The sequence below is a fragment of the Mustela lutreola genome, chromosome 2, assembly GCF_030435805.1.
Source record: "Mustela lutreola isolate mMusLut2 chromosome 2, mMusLut2.pri, whole genome shotgun sequence".
Taxonomy (NCBI): domain Eukaryota; kingdom Metazoa; phylum Chordata; class Mammalia; order Carnivora; family Mustelidae; genus Mustela; species Mustela lutreola.
In genome coordinates this window covers 102,973,176-102,990,228 of record NC_081291.1, presented here as the reverse complement: position 1 = coordinate 102,990,228, position 17,053 = coordinate 102,973,176, and the positions used below count along the sequence as shown (strand labels likewise).

At 38.3% G+C, this 17,053-nt stretch overlaps 1 protein-coding gene across 2 annotated transcripts in view; it reads right to left on the bottom strand.

The window, feature by feature from the left end:
* The window catches only part of SLC49A4 (solute carrier family 49 member 4), a 68,474-nt gene that overhangs the window by 46,132 nt on the left and 5,289 nt on the right, over positions 1 to 17,053 (bottom strand). For both annotated transcript variants that reach the window (XM_059162852.1, XM_059162851.1), the window contains exon 2: positions 13,427 to 13,520. In XM_059162852.1, the coding sequence (XP_059018835.1) occupies positions 13,427 to 13,520 (94 nt within the window). The remainder of the gene's footprint in view (positions 1 to 13,426; positions 13,521 to 17,053) is intronic.

Here is a 17,053-nt window from a genome sequence, read left to right as displayed (position 1 = left end):
GAATAGTTATAAATGGTTCAATACAAGCTGTGTTATTTAACTTATTTGACAAACATGTACTAAGTATGTGTATTGTGTAGGCATTGTGATAGGCGTAAGCATATGGGAATATAAAATTAAAGCCCTTGCCCTTAAAGTCCTTACGGGTAGTTGAACCATCGCCTATCAGCATGTACCAGGAATATAAAGAAAAATAAGGTAACAATTAGTCCTGCCCTTAATGCTTGTGGAGCCAGTGATAAGAGTAGTAATGGAGGACCTTGCATATCCTCCTTCTCTTCTGACTTCTGGCTCTGGTCTACAACACTGTCGCATATATGCATGGGGACCTGAAGGTCTGACAGCAAGCTTTCCTTTCTTCCAAACAGCTGCCCCTTGGTGACTCCTTGAGCCTGGGGAGTACACACCAGGAATGAGGTCTACTCATAGAAGAGATTTAGAAAAAGGCCTGTTGCAGGGACATCCAAAGTCCTGTGTAGCTAGAACATGATGAGCAGGCTGGGCATATCTCCTTGGCCCTACACATTCCTCAGCACATAGGAAACAGTAAAGCTGAAGGAAAGCCAGAGTGGGATACTCTCAGGCATGAGTCCAGGACAAAGACCCTATGGCAGTATTGGCAAGAGCAATAGTGGAGATATGGAACAAGGGATGGTTTGGAAGACTGTTCTTAGCCATACAATAGATATGGCTAGGTGAATGACTGCATATTGGGAAGGCATCCATTACTCCGTAAAAAAGTAAAGTAAGTAGTTGAATATAGATCAGAAGCTAAACAAAGAGGTCTGAACTAAGCAACATATTGGGGATGGGGAAAAAAAACCACTGGAAAATAACACTATTTTTTAAATAGAGGAAGAGGAGTTTAGAAAGACAGCTGAGAAGGAGCAATTACAGAGGCAAAAATGAATGAATGAATGAGCAAAGACTGGAACCACAGCAGAGAGAAGCGTTTTGAGGAGAGGAGAGTGAATGGCTGATAGTGTCAAGTCATATAGAAAGATCATCTGGGGGGCGCCTGGGTGGGTCAGTGGGTTAAAGCCTCTGCCTTCAGCTCAGGTCATGATCCCAGGGTCCTGGGATCAAGCCCCACATCGGGCTCTCTGCTCAGCAGGGAGCCTGCTTCCTCCTCTCTCTCTTCCTGCCTCTCTGCCTACTTGTGATCTCTCTCTGTCAAATAAATAAATAAAATATTTAAAAAAAAAAAAAAAGAAAAAAAAAAAAGAAAGATCATCTGGTAACTAAAATGTAACCACCGGATTCGGCAACAAGGAGGGTCATTCCTGATTTGAGTAGAAGTAGTTTCAGCAGAATTCTGAAGATGAAGTTAAGACTCGTGAGGAAATGGAAATTGGGATTTAGACTATATTAGTAGTTAGAAACAGATGCTAGAACAAAAATTAGGTATATAAGCTTGGCAGTGTGACAAGAAAAAACACCCAGCCTAAACGAATGGTCTGGATGGAAAAGTGTTGCCTTCGCATACTGAAAGTTAAATGCCACTCATTGTGATTGTCCTAATGCTTTCTTAGCACTGGAAAGAAGCTGGCTTTCAAAAATTAACACCTATTGATCTGGGCTGACTGTCAAGAAGAGTGATTCACATTTTCAGTAAAGGGAAGTAGATCCCATAACTTAATGTCAATTTTTCTGCATCATCATTATATGTTTCAATTTTGTTTTGCAAGTAAAAGTTCATTGCAGATAGGGAAATGGCTTCTAAATTCTCCAGTGTCTCACGAAGTGTGGATGCTCTCTAGTGCCCAGAACACAGACTGATTCAAGCAAAGCGGTGTTGCTGAAATACACAACTAACACTATAAAACTCTCAGTTACCAACAAAACAAAACAACTCTCAGTTATCTAAACACATACATCAGCTTCATTTACAAATTTTATTTTATTTATTTTTAAAAAGATTTTCTTTGAGAGAGAAAGTGAGAGAACGAGCAGTGGGGAGGAACTAAGGTGGGAGGGATGCAGACTCCCTGCCCAGCAAGAAGTCCAACACAGAGCTCGATCCCAGGACCCTGGGATCAAGACTGGAGCTGAAGGGAGACGTTTAACTGAGTCACCCAGGTGCCCCCATTTATAAATTTTAAAAGCCTAAATTCAGTGATACAAAAACCAACGTCATTAATAAATATTCCAGAAATAAAGCTTTTAAAACAAGCAAACAAACAAGTCAACATTGAGGGTGGTCCAAGCATGGCCAGAGCTTTATTCACTTTATTCCCATCTTGAGCCAGTGGCCCCGGGAAGGGTGGGCAGTAGTTAGGAACAAAGGCAGCCCCTGGGCAGTAAGCGCTGCAGCAGAAAGGAGGCTCTCTGGAAAGTGGACTTGTTAACTCCAGGGCTCTAACTCCTGCTTCAAACGCCTGATGATGTCCAGTACATGTTCACAGTAAGGGGACTGTAAATCTCCAGCTTTGCAGGCCAAGCTGTGACAGATCTGCCAGGGGCCGCTGTGCTGCCCTCTTCCTTCATCCCAGTCTCCTCTCCTTGCGTCCTTGATTGACTCCCTCTCTCCTTTGCCCTCTGGTCTTTTCCCCTTTTCATTTTTAACTCCTACCTACCTCCTCCCTACTTCTGTGTTTGTACCATCCCCACAGGCCAGGTGGGAAAATGGGCAAGAGGGTAATTTCCCGAGCTGGCTGAGAAGATAGTAAAGACCCGGAGCTTCTCCGTAGCCGAGATGGGAGAGCCGAAGAGCCGGTGCTGCCCACTAGCACTGTGGGGTGGGGTGTGGGGTTGTTAGCCTTCTGCAGGCCTGGCAGGAGGAGGGGAGAGGGGGGATGGGGACTGGACATGACGGACTGATGGAAGCTTCATGAAGTCCTGCCCTCCCTGTGCCCCTTCACCTTCAGCCCTCAGTTAGTACCCCGCCTCTCGCCCCCACCCCAATGGCTGAGGCCTCAGCGGCATGTGGTATGGCATTTGGGCACAGCTGCATTCCATTTCATATCACTCCATATACTATCGCTTTTCAAACAAATGCCAATAGCTAAAGTTCACACTGAAGATCTACAGTTCATGGTTTTCTAATGTCCTTGACATTTTAGTTTGTATTTAATCATATTCCAGTATCCTAACCTTTTGCTTTCTGACATCCTGGAACAAATACCCAGGATTCCTCAACTATTTTCTACTTGGAATAGGTTTTAGAATTAGAATTTTTATAGCTGGAAGAGACGTCAAACCTCACCTAGATAACCCACCTCTGCATTTTACAGATATGAAAATTGAGTTCCAGAAAGGCCAATATTACATTTAAAATCACACTTATAATTTTATAACTTTCTTTTCTCCAAAAAGTAAGGGCGGAGCGGGGGGAGCTCCAAAGTCATATAATTTAGCTGATGTCTACACCAGGACTGGAAATCAAAATCAGGGCTTATTTAATTGGTTTACAAATCTCTCTACTCTTCCAACATGGTCTCATTCTGAAGGTTCTCTGTTGATAGTATAAATAAAAATCATTGACTGTTAAGATAACTCAAGGTTCACAGATCCAGAGGCATGCAAGTAGCTGGAATATTGTGATTCCCTTTAGAAACCTTTAGTTTATTATGACTAGCATTGGTGACAACATTAGAAAACTGGTTTAGAAACTGAGCAGATACTTCCTCACTGTAAGTTCAGCATTCTTTTTTTAATGATTTTATTTATTTATTTGACAGACAGAGATCACAAGTAGGCAGAGAGGCAGGCAGAGAGAGAGGGGAGGAAGCAGGCTCCCTGCGGAGCAGAGAGCCAGATGCAGGGCTCGATCCCAGGACTCTGGGATCATGACCTGAGCCGAAGGCAGAGGCTTTAACCCACTGAGCCACCCAGGCACCCCAAGTCCAGCATTCTTAACTTAAATTCTATGTATTTTTAATATGATGTAATTTGGAATCCAAAAAAAATACTTATCTCTAATATTCAATATGCCAATGGTTCACAAACATTTCCCAATTCCTAATTATCCTGCATCAGAATAAACTGGTATGTTACACCATTTCCTGGGTATTGAAAATGGCAGAGTGTTAAAAATAGTTTTCCTTTATTTAGTCCAAGAAAATATAGGGCAAAAAAAGGGTCAGAGATACTATGAATTAATTATAGGAAAAAGAAAGTTAGGAAGGAAGAAACAGAGATAGTAGTAGAAAGGAAGAAGCCTTTTAGGGACTGTTGCTATAGTCTGTTTTTTTTAAGAAACTCGATTTCACTTCTTTATCCTTTAATAATCTGGGCTAATTATGATTTGACTAGAAATATCTGTTCAATGTCTACTATGGTCAAGGAAACTATAGCTAGACACTAAAGGGAATATAAAGATGAATATTATAGTCTTGGCACTAAATAAACTCATAATAACATCAAGTACCAGTTATAGAGAACACATAAAAAAACACAGTGAAGAGTATTAGATTAGGTATCAGAAAACTCAGTTTCTAGTCTGAGCTAAATTTATTAACTGTGTAATCTTTGGTGAATCGTTTATTCTCTTGCTGTTTCAATTTCTCCAAAGGTACTTTATGTCACAGGGTTTTTATTAAGGCCAAATGCAATCATCTCTTGGCCAGGAAGAGGGGAAAAAATAGATGTCTGCCTCACCCCATTTTGTCTCATAGGTTTTTTTGTCTTATAACTTTTATTTTGTTCTTTTAGTTTAAAAATATATATACTAGAAAAATGCATACAGAAAATAGCCATAAATTCAATAATTCAATTAAATAACCCAACCACTACTACTGTATTTTTTAGCTTTTTTTCCAATGCATATTGAGAGATGCATGTTTGCCTGTTTTATGATTATTTTCCTAAACATAGGTAACTAGATACCATATTGAATATAGTTTTATGCACTAAATTATTTTAACTTTATAGCCTGTCATAAGCATTTTTCTCATTAAAGATTCTTTATAATCATAATTGTTATGGCTCTGTGACAGTCTACTGTATAAATGTATAAAAACTTATTTAACCATTTTCCTAATGTTTGCTATTTATTTGCTAATATAATAATCCTGCTGTGATAATCTTTCTAACATAAATATTTGCTATTTTCCAGGTTACTTCTTTAGGGTCAAAGGATACTAACATTTTAGGCTTTAGGAAACCTACTCTCACATTGTTTTCAGAAGGATTTGTAGTAATTTCTATTCCTGTCAGTGATCGACAGTGCCTGTCTCACCAGTACTGTCATTATTTTTAAAAATACTCAAACACATGCACTCAAAAACTTGGCATTTAGTTTTCTATTGCTTTTATAATGAATTATCACAGAACTAATGGCTTTAAAACAACACAAATTTATTATCTTACAGTTCTGTAAACCAGAAGTCCCTGGGTCTCAATGAGCCAAAATCAAAGTGTCAGCATGGCTATGCTCCTTTCTAGAGGCTCTAGAAGAATCCACGTCCTTGCCTTTTTCTAATTTCTAGGGGCCACCTGCAAACCTTGCTCATCATCCCCTTCCTCCCCTTCCTGTCTTCAAAGTTGGTAAGAGATGAGAGTCCTAGCATGCCACATCTCTTTGATTTCCTTTTCTGTTTCTCTTTTAAGGACTTTTGTGATTACACTGGGACCACCTGGATAAACCAGGATAATCTCCTTATGGTCAGCTGATTAGCAAGTTTAATTCCACCTGCAACCAAAGTTTTCCCTCACCATGTAATGTAACAAATTTACAGGTTCCAGAGATTAAGACATGGATATCCTTTGGTGATGGGAGCATTCTTATTTCTCCTTTGGTTACTGGTCTTTCTTATTGGTGTACTGCAATTTTTCTCTTTTTGAATGAATGCTTTATATATTTGTCTACATTATCTATCTGAGTTTTAATTGGGTACATGGCTGCTGAGCTACATTTCCAGCCTCTTACAGACAGCATGGCCACGTGACTACGTCTGCACAGGTGGATCTGAGGACAGATGACATATACAACCTCTTAGTCATCACTGAACGATGTAGTCATTGCCCTACACATTCACCTTCCCCTTCCTGTGGGCTAGAATGAGAGTAGGATTATGAGCCAGCTTTGACCACTTGGACAAGGAATCACCCTACGAGATCTTAAAGCAACAGAAAAGAAACTTGGGTCCTTGGAGGGCCTTGTGAAACAGAGCTGCCTATAAGCAATCCACTATCTTCTAGGCTTTTTTCAGAGAAAAATAAACTTCTTTCTCATTGAGCCCACGTATCTTTGTATCTTCATTACATAGCTTAACCTATACCTTACTAATACATGGGCTGTCAAATCAATGTTGACCGCTGAATTATGAATTTAAAGGATGAAATCTGGGAACCAACATTTGTTATTTATGTCTACTATACCCAGTTTTCCATTCACTTTCCTAAATTCCTTATATAGTTTTATATTATTTTATCCATTATCTATCATACATGCAACACATTTTTCCCAGTTCATGTTTTGACTTTGACTTGTTTTGAAGCCTAAAGGTTCAAATGTTTATGGAGTCAAACCTATCAGCTTTTCCCTCGGTGATGTCTTTCATTATTTTTATGCTGGGAAAAAAGTAATCTCTTTAAGGATAAGAATAATTTTCTCTTATATGGTCTCATTTTTTAAATGCACAGCTCATCAATCCATCTGGAATATATTTTGATGCATGTAAAGCAACCAAATAGCTAAATGATTTTCCCAAACACATATTAGATAAACCTATTTAATAAAATATGATTTAATAGTCCTACTAACCTAAGTGTTTTTCATTACATTAAATTATTATCAACATCTACTTCTAGCCTATTTTGTATGATGATTTTGATGCAGATAAAATAAGGTTTTAATTGTTTCTTCTTTTTGGTATTAAGAGAAAAAAATCTAGAGTAAATCTTTATTCGGGAGAAAAAGAGATTTACGATAGACTTTGAATGTATTCTTCCTAACTTCCTAACTTTCCTAACTTCCTAACTTTCAACTCCATCTACTTCGAAAACCCTATCAACATGTGTGATTATAATTATGTACAGTAGGGAAGGAGAGGACTATGATGAGGGAAGGACCCATGGGGAGTTCTAGAATTCTAAATTGGGTAATGGGTACATGTTTGCCTGCTTTATGACTATTTTCCTAAAGTATATGTATATGTTATGTACTTTCTATATGAATATAATATTTAATCTAAACAATGTAAATAAAAACATTCATATAGCTACTGCATGGGCCCTTGGAAGAAATGTCTCAGAAATAACTATATCCTAAGGACAACCAAAAAGGGAAAAAAGTATTTTCTATACCTCTCTACTCCCTTTTTTCACTCTGTTTAATGCTAATCAAGATGAGTTATCCCCCCTACCAATCTTTCTCATGTGAAGCCCATATTACCACCATGCAGAAATAGTTGTGAAACTTGACCCCTGACATTTAAGAGTCAAATTAGGGCAAATAAAATTATTGAATAAAGGCTAAATCTTAATCTTGCTTTAAGACATTAAGTATATTATATGATTATACCGTAGGATGGGCAAGCACAATGCAATTTGCTTAATCAGTTACCATTTAAAGTTAGGATGCTAGTACTTAGGACAGTAGTTCTCCAACTTAAACAAGCATAAAATTAACTAAAGAAGCTTGTTAAGATGTTGATTCTGGGGATTCATTCCATAGACTACATGAGTGGAACTGTGGGGGGGGGGGAAGGAGGGGTGCCTGGGATCTGTATTTTTAATAAGTAGGTAGTGTGCAGACCATACTTTAAAAAAACATTGACCTAGGAAAATCTGAATCTTAATGTATTTTACAAAGAAGAGTCTTGGTTTTGAAATCTACCAATTGTTCACTTTTACATCATAAGCTTTCTATTTCTACACTGGGGAAATCTGCGTATAACCCTTGCCTTTCCTTCTCTTGTTCTCATTACTGAAACTCTCACATGATCATTTTAGTTTCACTTAACTAATGTCTTCAGTAAAAAAGGTAATATATGCACACGGTAAAAATATTCCCAAGAGTAGGAAAGAGCACAAAATAAAAAGTAAATCTCCTTCCCACCCCAGACTTCTAGTTCCCCAGACCTCAGAAACAACTAATGGTAATGGTTTCTTTGAGAAACAGTCCTTACCATATACTGGAACATACATAGATCCCTCCTACTTTTTCTTTGAATAGGAACATTTTAAATATAACATGTTACATTATATGTAAACTACCTTCTAATAAAACCAGACAATATCCTGGAGATATTTCCATTCAGCATGTACAGAACTTTTACTTCCTTTTCATAGCTGCATACTATTTCACTAACATTCTGTCATGACCAGTCCACTGAAGACACTGGCCTTCTTCCTTTGTTTTTTTTTTTTTTTTTTTAAGTTTATTTATTTATTTGAGAGAAAGAAAGAAAGAGAGAATGAGAATGGGGGGGAAGGGTAGAGGGAGAGGGAGACAGAATCTTCAAGCAGACTCCCCACTGAATGCAGAGTCTGCCAGAGGGCTCCATCTCAGGACCCATAGGATCACGACCTGAGCCGAAATCAAGAGTCAGATGCTGGGACGCCTGGGTGGCTCAGTTGGTTAAGCAGCTGCCTTCGGCTCAGGTCATGATCCCAGCGTCCTGGGATCGAGTCCCACATCGGGCTCCTTGCTCGGCAGGGAGTCTGCTTCTCCCTCTGCCTCTGCCTGCCATTCTGTCTGCCTGTGTTCACGCTCTCTCTCTCTGACAGATAAATAAAAAAAATCTTTAAAAAAAAAAAAAGAGTCAGATGCTTAACCAACTGAGCCATCCAGACGTCCCAAAGACACTGGCCTTCTGACAATAGCCTTCTACTATTACAAGCAAGGCTGCACAAACATGGTTATCCCTGCAAACTGGTAGAATTTCACATATGGGCTAATTTACTGGGTTAAAGCAACTGCATTTTGAATCTAATAAATACTGCCAAAATGTCCTCCAATAGGAATGCCCCAAACTACTCACACATCAGCGGACCTGTTTTCCTACCCCAAGCAACATATGTTATCACACTTTCTTATCTTTGCCAATAAAGACAGCTACATACTATTTTCATTTTCATTTCTTTAATTATGACAGAGTTGAGCAACTTTCCCTAAGCTTATGACATATGTATTTTAATTTCTGTAATTACTTGCTCATATCTGTCACTCATTTTCCTACTAAGTTGCTTTTTTAATATTTGAAGAAATTCTTTTCAACTAAGGAAATTACCCATTTGTTTTATTGCTGCAAATATTTCCCAGCTTTTAACTTGTCTTTTGACTTTGTTTTATAGTATATTTAATCATGCAGATATTCTAAATTTTTATTTACTTAAATGTATGAAACCTTTCTTTAATAGCTTCTGGGACTTGTCTTTTAGTAGGAAGATTTTAGTAGGAATCTTTTCTGGTATTGTCATTTTTTAAATTAACTAATTAATTTAAAAAGATTTTATTTCAGGAGTTCTACACCCAACATGAGGCTCAAACCCACAACCATGAGATGAAGAGTTGCATGTTCCATTGACTGCACTAGCCAGGCCCCCCTGGTATGGTTGGTCATTTTAAATGTAATTTTGTCAGCGGCAAGCTTTTCAAAGTGGAATTTATCTCTTAAAAAAAAACGATGTTTACTAGAACCATCCTATTTAACTATATAGCACATTAGTAAATGTTACCTATTACTTATATTAATGAAAATTACACCTAATTAAAAGATAACATGACATGTGTTACAGGGATCACTGACTACATCTACAATTAAAAGCAGATCAAACTTACTGCAAGTTCACCTTCCAGAAATCTTTAAATGGTTTGTTTACTGGACATGCAATATCATACTTCATGCTACAGAGCCATGTCATCCAGTGCTATATACAGCAATGCCATCTGAAATACTTTTGGTATGATTTGTTTCTTGATCATAGAAGAAATGCCTTATGGTGCATTAGTCTAAGTTCCTGATTCATCCATGATGTCACTAGAAGTAGAAAATAATTTTCCTGGGGCGCCTGGGTGGCTCAGTTGGTTAAGTGGCTGACTTTGGCTCAGGTCATGATCCCAGGGTCCTGGGATCAAGTCCTGCATCGGCCTCCCTGCTCAGTGGGGACCCTGCTTTTCCCTCTCCCTCTGCCTGCTGCTCCCACTATTTGTGGGCTCTCTCTCTCTCTCTGTCAAATAAATAAAAATATGAAAAGAAAAGAAAAGAACTGAATTTTCCTGAATCTTTACTGGTACTATGCAGGTAAAAGAAATACTGATACCATGCAGTGATAGAACCATTAAGAGGTGGTGAAAAGAGTCTTGGTTGAGGAAAGAAGCCATCAGAAGCTGCTTTTCTCACGTCTGGAGACCTACTGAAGCTAAAATACAGGAAGCCAAGGGTGCAGGGACACTATTCTAGAAGCTGGGTCTGAGGCTCAAAAAGTGCCAAGCAAAACGGGGGCACAAAAACGCAGATTGCCAAATACTTTTCAGTGCTGGCCAAATGGATGTTACAGGTCTTTACCCCTTCCCGCTGAGTATCAGATGGAGATGGAAGCTTAAAAGTGGTGATCTACTAAACCTACTAGTCAAAAACATAGATTTTAATTGTAGCATTTTCATTTTAACAGCTGCATATGCATTGTTAATACTACTGCTTAAAAGAGATACTGCATGGACATAAAACGAAGCCTCATTTTAAAGGGCTAATATTCCTACATTCTTTATAGCTGAACATGCAATGACTGAAAATTCAATTTATACTCTCTTTTTATCAAAGATCCAATCTCTCTGAACTCTTTATTTTAGCAATTCTCTTTCATCTCCTCTATCTTTGTTTACATTTCTTTATGAGCTCTATTTCTTTTCCATATCACCTTCTTCACTAAGATGGAGACTCAATTCTTTAGTACTGTTGGAGTTTTATATCTGGAAAGGATATAAAGGGAAATAAGACTAGAGAGAAGAGTATGGATGGCTCAAAACAGAAGAAGAGCTAATAAAAACATTAATGGGCTTTTTAAAGGAATGCATTATTAAAGTTAAGCTTACTGAAATTTGTATTTTAAAACTGGTTGCCATATGTTTGAAAAATTAAGAACATCTCAAACACAATAATGAAACTTACCTGTTAAAACCTCACTCAAAAGGATAGGAGATGAAGACTAGCTTTCCAGAAACCATCATCTCTTAGTTGATTTATTGCAATAGCTCCCCAACTGGTCTTCTTACTCCTGCCCTGACCTCCAGCTTCAACCTGTTCTCCACAAAGCAGCTTGTGACAGGGTTCTCCTCAGCTCAAAATCACCAGTGGTTTCCTAGCTCAGAAATAGCTAAGGTCTTCAAGGATCTTGTCTCACACTCCCACCACCACCCTATAACTGTGCTGATCTCATTTCCTATCACCCTTCCCACGAAGCCTCTCATGTCTCACTTGGCTCCAGGCGCACCAGCCTGCCTGCCAGGAGAGCTCTTTCCTTCTAGCACTTTACATTTGCTGTTCAGCCGGAATGCTTGGCCCCCAGATAATGCATGGTCCACTCCTCTGGGTTCTTACCCCCGAAAGTTATCTTCCAAGTAAGGTGTTTTTTGTTTTGGTTGGTTTGTTCATTTTTGGCCATTCTTTCTGAAATTTCACCCTCCTTCCCCTGACAGTTCAGATCTTTCTTTCTTATTTTATTTTTTCCTCCATTACACAGTACATATTTTATTTATTTATCTAGTTTAGTGCCAGTCTCCCCAGGCAGAATGGAAACTCCAAGAGGCAAGGATCTGTCTTTGGTATTCTCTGCTGTGTTCCCCATGTCCAGAAGAGAGCTTGGCACACAATAGGAGCTCAGTGAATTTCGTTGAGCAAGTGAACTGATAAATGAATAAACAGAAAATGATTCCAGTCTGGGCTCTCACTTCTTTCCTGGTCTCCTCCCAGCTACCTCCAGCTTCTGTAATCAATCCCACATACCTCAAATCAGTAATTTGCCCAACACAGGTTAGGTCCTATTGCTGCTGTGAGCCACTTAAAAATTAATTTTAATTAAAAATTTTAATAAAAATTTTATTAAAATAAAAATTTTAATAAATAATTAATTTTAATTTTTAAGTGGCTCATAACTACCCTGTGAGGAAAACACAATTCTACATCAAGATAGACGCAGAATTACAATTCTACATCTTTTTTTTTTTAAAGATATTTTATTTATTTATTTATCTGACAGAGAGAGAGAGAGATCACAAGCAGGCAGAGAGGCAGGCAGAGAGAGAGAGGAGGAAGCAGGCTCCCCGCTGAGCAGAGAGCCCGATGCGGGACTCGATCCCAGGACCCTGAGATCATGACCTGAGCCGAAGGCAGTGGCTTAACCCACTGAGCCACCCAGGCGCCCCACAATTCTACATCTTAATGGCATCAAGATCCCTCATAATCTGGATAACCTTTTCTAAACTCATCTATTTACATCCCATTTTTATACCTTAACCTATAGATGAGTGTCTCCCAAACTTGAATAATTTATGGGTCCTTTTAAAAGAGGAAAAACTTTTCAATGACCTTCAAGATCACATCCAAGGACCCCAGTTTGAGAAACACTAATGTAAGAAAATGACATTCTGGTCAAGAAAAGTATCTTTTAATTACAGATTATTAGTGGTAAAATGATTTTTAATATTCTAACCGAAAGGAAAACAAAACTTTAAAATCTTTGTATACCTCGTAGCCTCTGAGAATAAATCCACAGACCCAGGAGCAGACATGCTGCTGTACACAATTGCAGCTAGCAAACCATCCCGAAGAGACCTATGCTTACCCGGCTCCATGTCTTTGTTCCTGTTATTCCTCTACTCTGCAATATTCTTTCCCTATCGTTATCAAATTCCAGGTCTATTCTTCCTTCAATGCCTACTTTAATTATCACCTCCTTCATGAACTCTTTCTGATATCCTCCGCCAAAACTTCTCTCAGTCTCTCGGGACAATTTTATACCTCTTCTGCTGCATTAGCTACATCATTCTTCCTTATGTTATACCATTATTTTCCTGTGGTTATTACAGCTCCTATATAGCATAAAGATTAACTTGCTCATTTTTTATTTACACAAAAACCAATGCAGTCATCTTCCATATGACAGTTAAGAAATGTCCACTGAACTAATCATGTAGGGAAAAAATAAATGCTAATATAACTATGACCCTCTACTGATCCTCTTAAAAATGGAACCACTTAGGGGCACCTGGGTGGCTCAGTCAGCTGAGCATCTGCCTTTGGCTCAGATCATGGTCCCAGGGTCCCAGGATCCAGCACCGTGTCAGACTCCCTGCTCAGCCGGGAACCTGCTCTCCCCTCTCCTGTTTGTGTGCTCTCTTTCTCTTTCTCAAATAAATAAAATCTTTAAAAATATTATTTAAAAAATAGAACCATTTACTAAAAGCTTATAACCAAACATATATTTTCATAACAAAAGAAGAAAAATGTGGGGGAAAATGTAAGTTATTTATAGGATTTACCTTCTTTTAAGCATTAAGTCTGATACAGGTATGCATCTTAGACCAGTTCCCAAAACCATAAGGAAGGATGTCAGAAGCACAGTTACCCGAAGACCTAGAGGGAAACAAAAAAATATCTGGGTAATTTTTATATTCTTTTCATGTGAAGTCCAGTGTTAAGAGCAAAGATTTTTTACTCAATTACAGATATGTTGTATTCTAATATTTTAACTTTTTGCTAAAAATCCACACATAGGGAAAAAAATTCTCCATGCTGAAAATGAAATGATTCTAACATTAATAGAAAACTTGAATGATCACATCAAGGAAGAAGCTCCATTAGGTACAGTTTTTCAAATGAAAGGCTACAATGTTTTGTTCACATATAACAGTAAAAAATACAAAAATAATTTTAAAGGACTAGGTATTTTAGTTTAATACTTCCAATATGAAATTTCCAATTTTCAAATGCAAGCTGTAAAAACTCTAAACTGCCCCTAAATAGTTTAAGGTAGAAAGGTCACGGCTTTAAATTTTCTTGAAAAATGACAATTGGCCAATTTTGTATTTTATTTAATAAACAGGACAAGCTAATGCTTGTTATATGAGGTGGTCCTTTAGAAACCTTTGATTATGAATACAACAATGGTCTTTTAATTTTTCTTGACTTACCAGATGGCTTTCAATTTATAGAATGATACTGTTAAAAAAAAAAAAAAGGCTTGGCTTAGGACTGTATAATATGGATCAAGTAGCATTCCCCTTCTGTCCCAAATATAATCAATTATTTTAAAAATGTGTGCCAGTGGAATTGCATGGAGCACTGGGTGTGGTGCAAAAACAATGAATACTGTTATGCTGAAAATAAATTTAAAAAATGTGTGCCAGGGGTTGGTCACATAGATAACAAGGTAAAAAGCAATATTAAAATAAGGTAATCAAAAATAGACACAATATTCTAGCTATGGCAGAGTAATACAATGGGATTATATACTCCTACTTGCTGGAAAGCCACGCTCTGTCACTATTACATTAATGCCATCTATTTGCAGCAGTCACATCACACAGGTGGCTCATGCTGAGCATGTGGGGAAAGCGCCAACATTTCTTCCAGTTTCTCCCAAATTCAATGCCTCCTTGAAACCATTTCATAGTGAATAGACTGATGCAAATATTTATTTTTATTTTTTTTTAAAGATTTTATTTATTTATTTGACAGAGAGAAATCACAAGTAGATGGAGAGGCAGGCAGAGAGAGAGAGAGGAAAGCAGGCTCCCTGCTGAGCAGAGAGCCCGATGCGGGACTCGATCTCAGGACCCTGAGATCATGACCTGAGCCGAAGGCAGCGGCTTAACCCACTGAGCCACCCAGGCGCCCCAAAATGCAAATTTTTAAATCTAAATTATTCTTTTTTTCCCCAGGGCTCTTTTTGACAGAGGGGAGATAGTTAAGCATTTGGTTTTCAAAGGGCTTTTTTACTTGAAGGTGTTAAAATGAGACAACAGACCCAAAATGGAGTTGCTCATGCTAAACTTCATGCCACCAAACTGCCTTGACTTAATGACAGGTTTGGTTCTCCCAGAAATGGAACACTATTCTAATCAATCAGTGCTAGTGAGGCGATCTGCTTGATAGACCCCCTCCAAGCCCCTAAAGGAAAATGACTTTGCCACAACAGTCTACTTTTTGCTAGTATAACATGCTTGTTCCCTGTCCCTTCTGCTTGTAAAAGTCTTTCATTTTGTATAGCCCTTGGAACTCCTTTCTTTTTCTTTTTCTTTTTTTTTTTTTTTAAGATTTAATTTATTTATTTGACAGAGATGACAAGCAGGAACAGAGGCAGGCGGGGGCGAGGGGAGAGGGAAGCAGGCTCCCTGCTGAGCAGAGAGCCCGATGTGGGGCTCAATCCCAGTACCCCAGGATCATGACCTGAGCCGAAGGCAGAGGCTTTAACCCACTGAGCCACCCAGGTGCCCCAGAACTCCTTTCTTTATGCTAGAGGAGATCCTGCCTGATTTGTGAACCATTGAATAAAGCCAGTAAGTTCTTCAAATTCACTCAGCTGAATTCTGTTTCTTAACCAAGGAAACTGAAAGTCAACAAAACTGTAATTATGCAGATTAAACATAGCAAGGAAAATAAACTCGAGATCTGGATCAGGCACACACATGCCACATTGAGGGTAATTTGTGATATGAACTGAGTTAGCTTTATAATATTCTTATATGATTTGAATATGATTAATAGAATTTGGCAGAAGGAATATCACAGAAAATTGTGCTTCCCAGTAAGAAGTAATGCATACATACTGCTCATTTACTGCCTCTACTAACAGAATACAAATTGTAAACCCACATTATAGCCATGGGAAATAGAGTATAATTAATAAAAAGTATACTCCATGGTCATAAATAAGCTAAACTTGCAAAATGTTATTCTTATAAGGGTGTATGGGGCGTCTTATGAGATACTGATTAAAATGTTACAGATTTGGGACTATAAGGCTTTACCTTCTACATGGTATTTATTTTTTTCCTAAGTATTTGTTTTATAATTAAGGTAAGCAATCACCCAGTAAGCAGTGAGGCATTGTTTATGGCCATATAGTCCAAATAACCCAGTTTCCTATTATTACTGCTTAAGGCTGGCACACTTTTCTATGCAATTATAGTTTTTATCAAATAAATGGTAATATAACAGCTAAATATATACATTTCATTATAAAGAAGTTCTGAAAAGCTGATTATTAAAGCACCTCACAGTTAGAGCTTGTGGCTTTCTTGCTTATTTTTAATTGTTGCCAATTATTACTTAACCCACCCCAGATGATGCTCAATTCTAAATAAAATGTTTTATCTCATTTGAATCTCAACAAGGCAGGACTCTCTAATTTCATGTAATCAAAATAACATCAACTGACTTTAGGAAGGAGGTGTAGGAGGACTCCAGGAAAATAAGCCTATGAGACATCTAGTACTTTTATGTAAATAAATAGATCCCAAGTGATTACAGTATTAGGATGTGACTGCAAGAAAACATCTAATGAAAGGTATTAGAACAATTTCAGAAAACCAAACATATTGAAAATAAAAATAAATTCTATTCAAATAAGGCACAGACACTGCAGGAAGCTTCCTTCCCGTGGATGAAATAATTCCTTTTGCTGGGAACTGATTTGGCACAGGAATGGCATCTCTACAACAGGTTTGTCTAAAAAATCAGGATACAATGTTAACTGGAACACACACACACAGAGACAGACAGACAGACACACACACACACACACACACACACAAATCCATACTGGATGTATAGGAAATTAATTATAGCTGTAAAGTTCATCTGGTAAGACTGTTCTCAGACTCTATACTTCCATCAACCGGAGAGAAGACGAGCTCTTATTTGTTTTTGGTGAGGAGAGCTCTAGTCTTCATTTCCCCAAAAGCCACAGCCCTGCCACCCCAAACTGCTTTGGAAACCATCAGAGGGGCGCCTGGGTGGCTCAGTGGGTTAAGCTGCTGCCTTTGGCTCAGGTCATGATCTCAGGGTCCTGGGATCGAGACCCGCATTGGGCTCTCTGCTCAGCAGGGAGCCTGCTTCCTCCTCTCTCTCTGCCTGCCACTCTGCCTGCTTGTCATCTCTCTCTG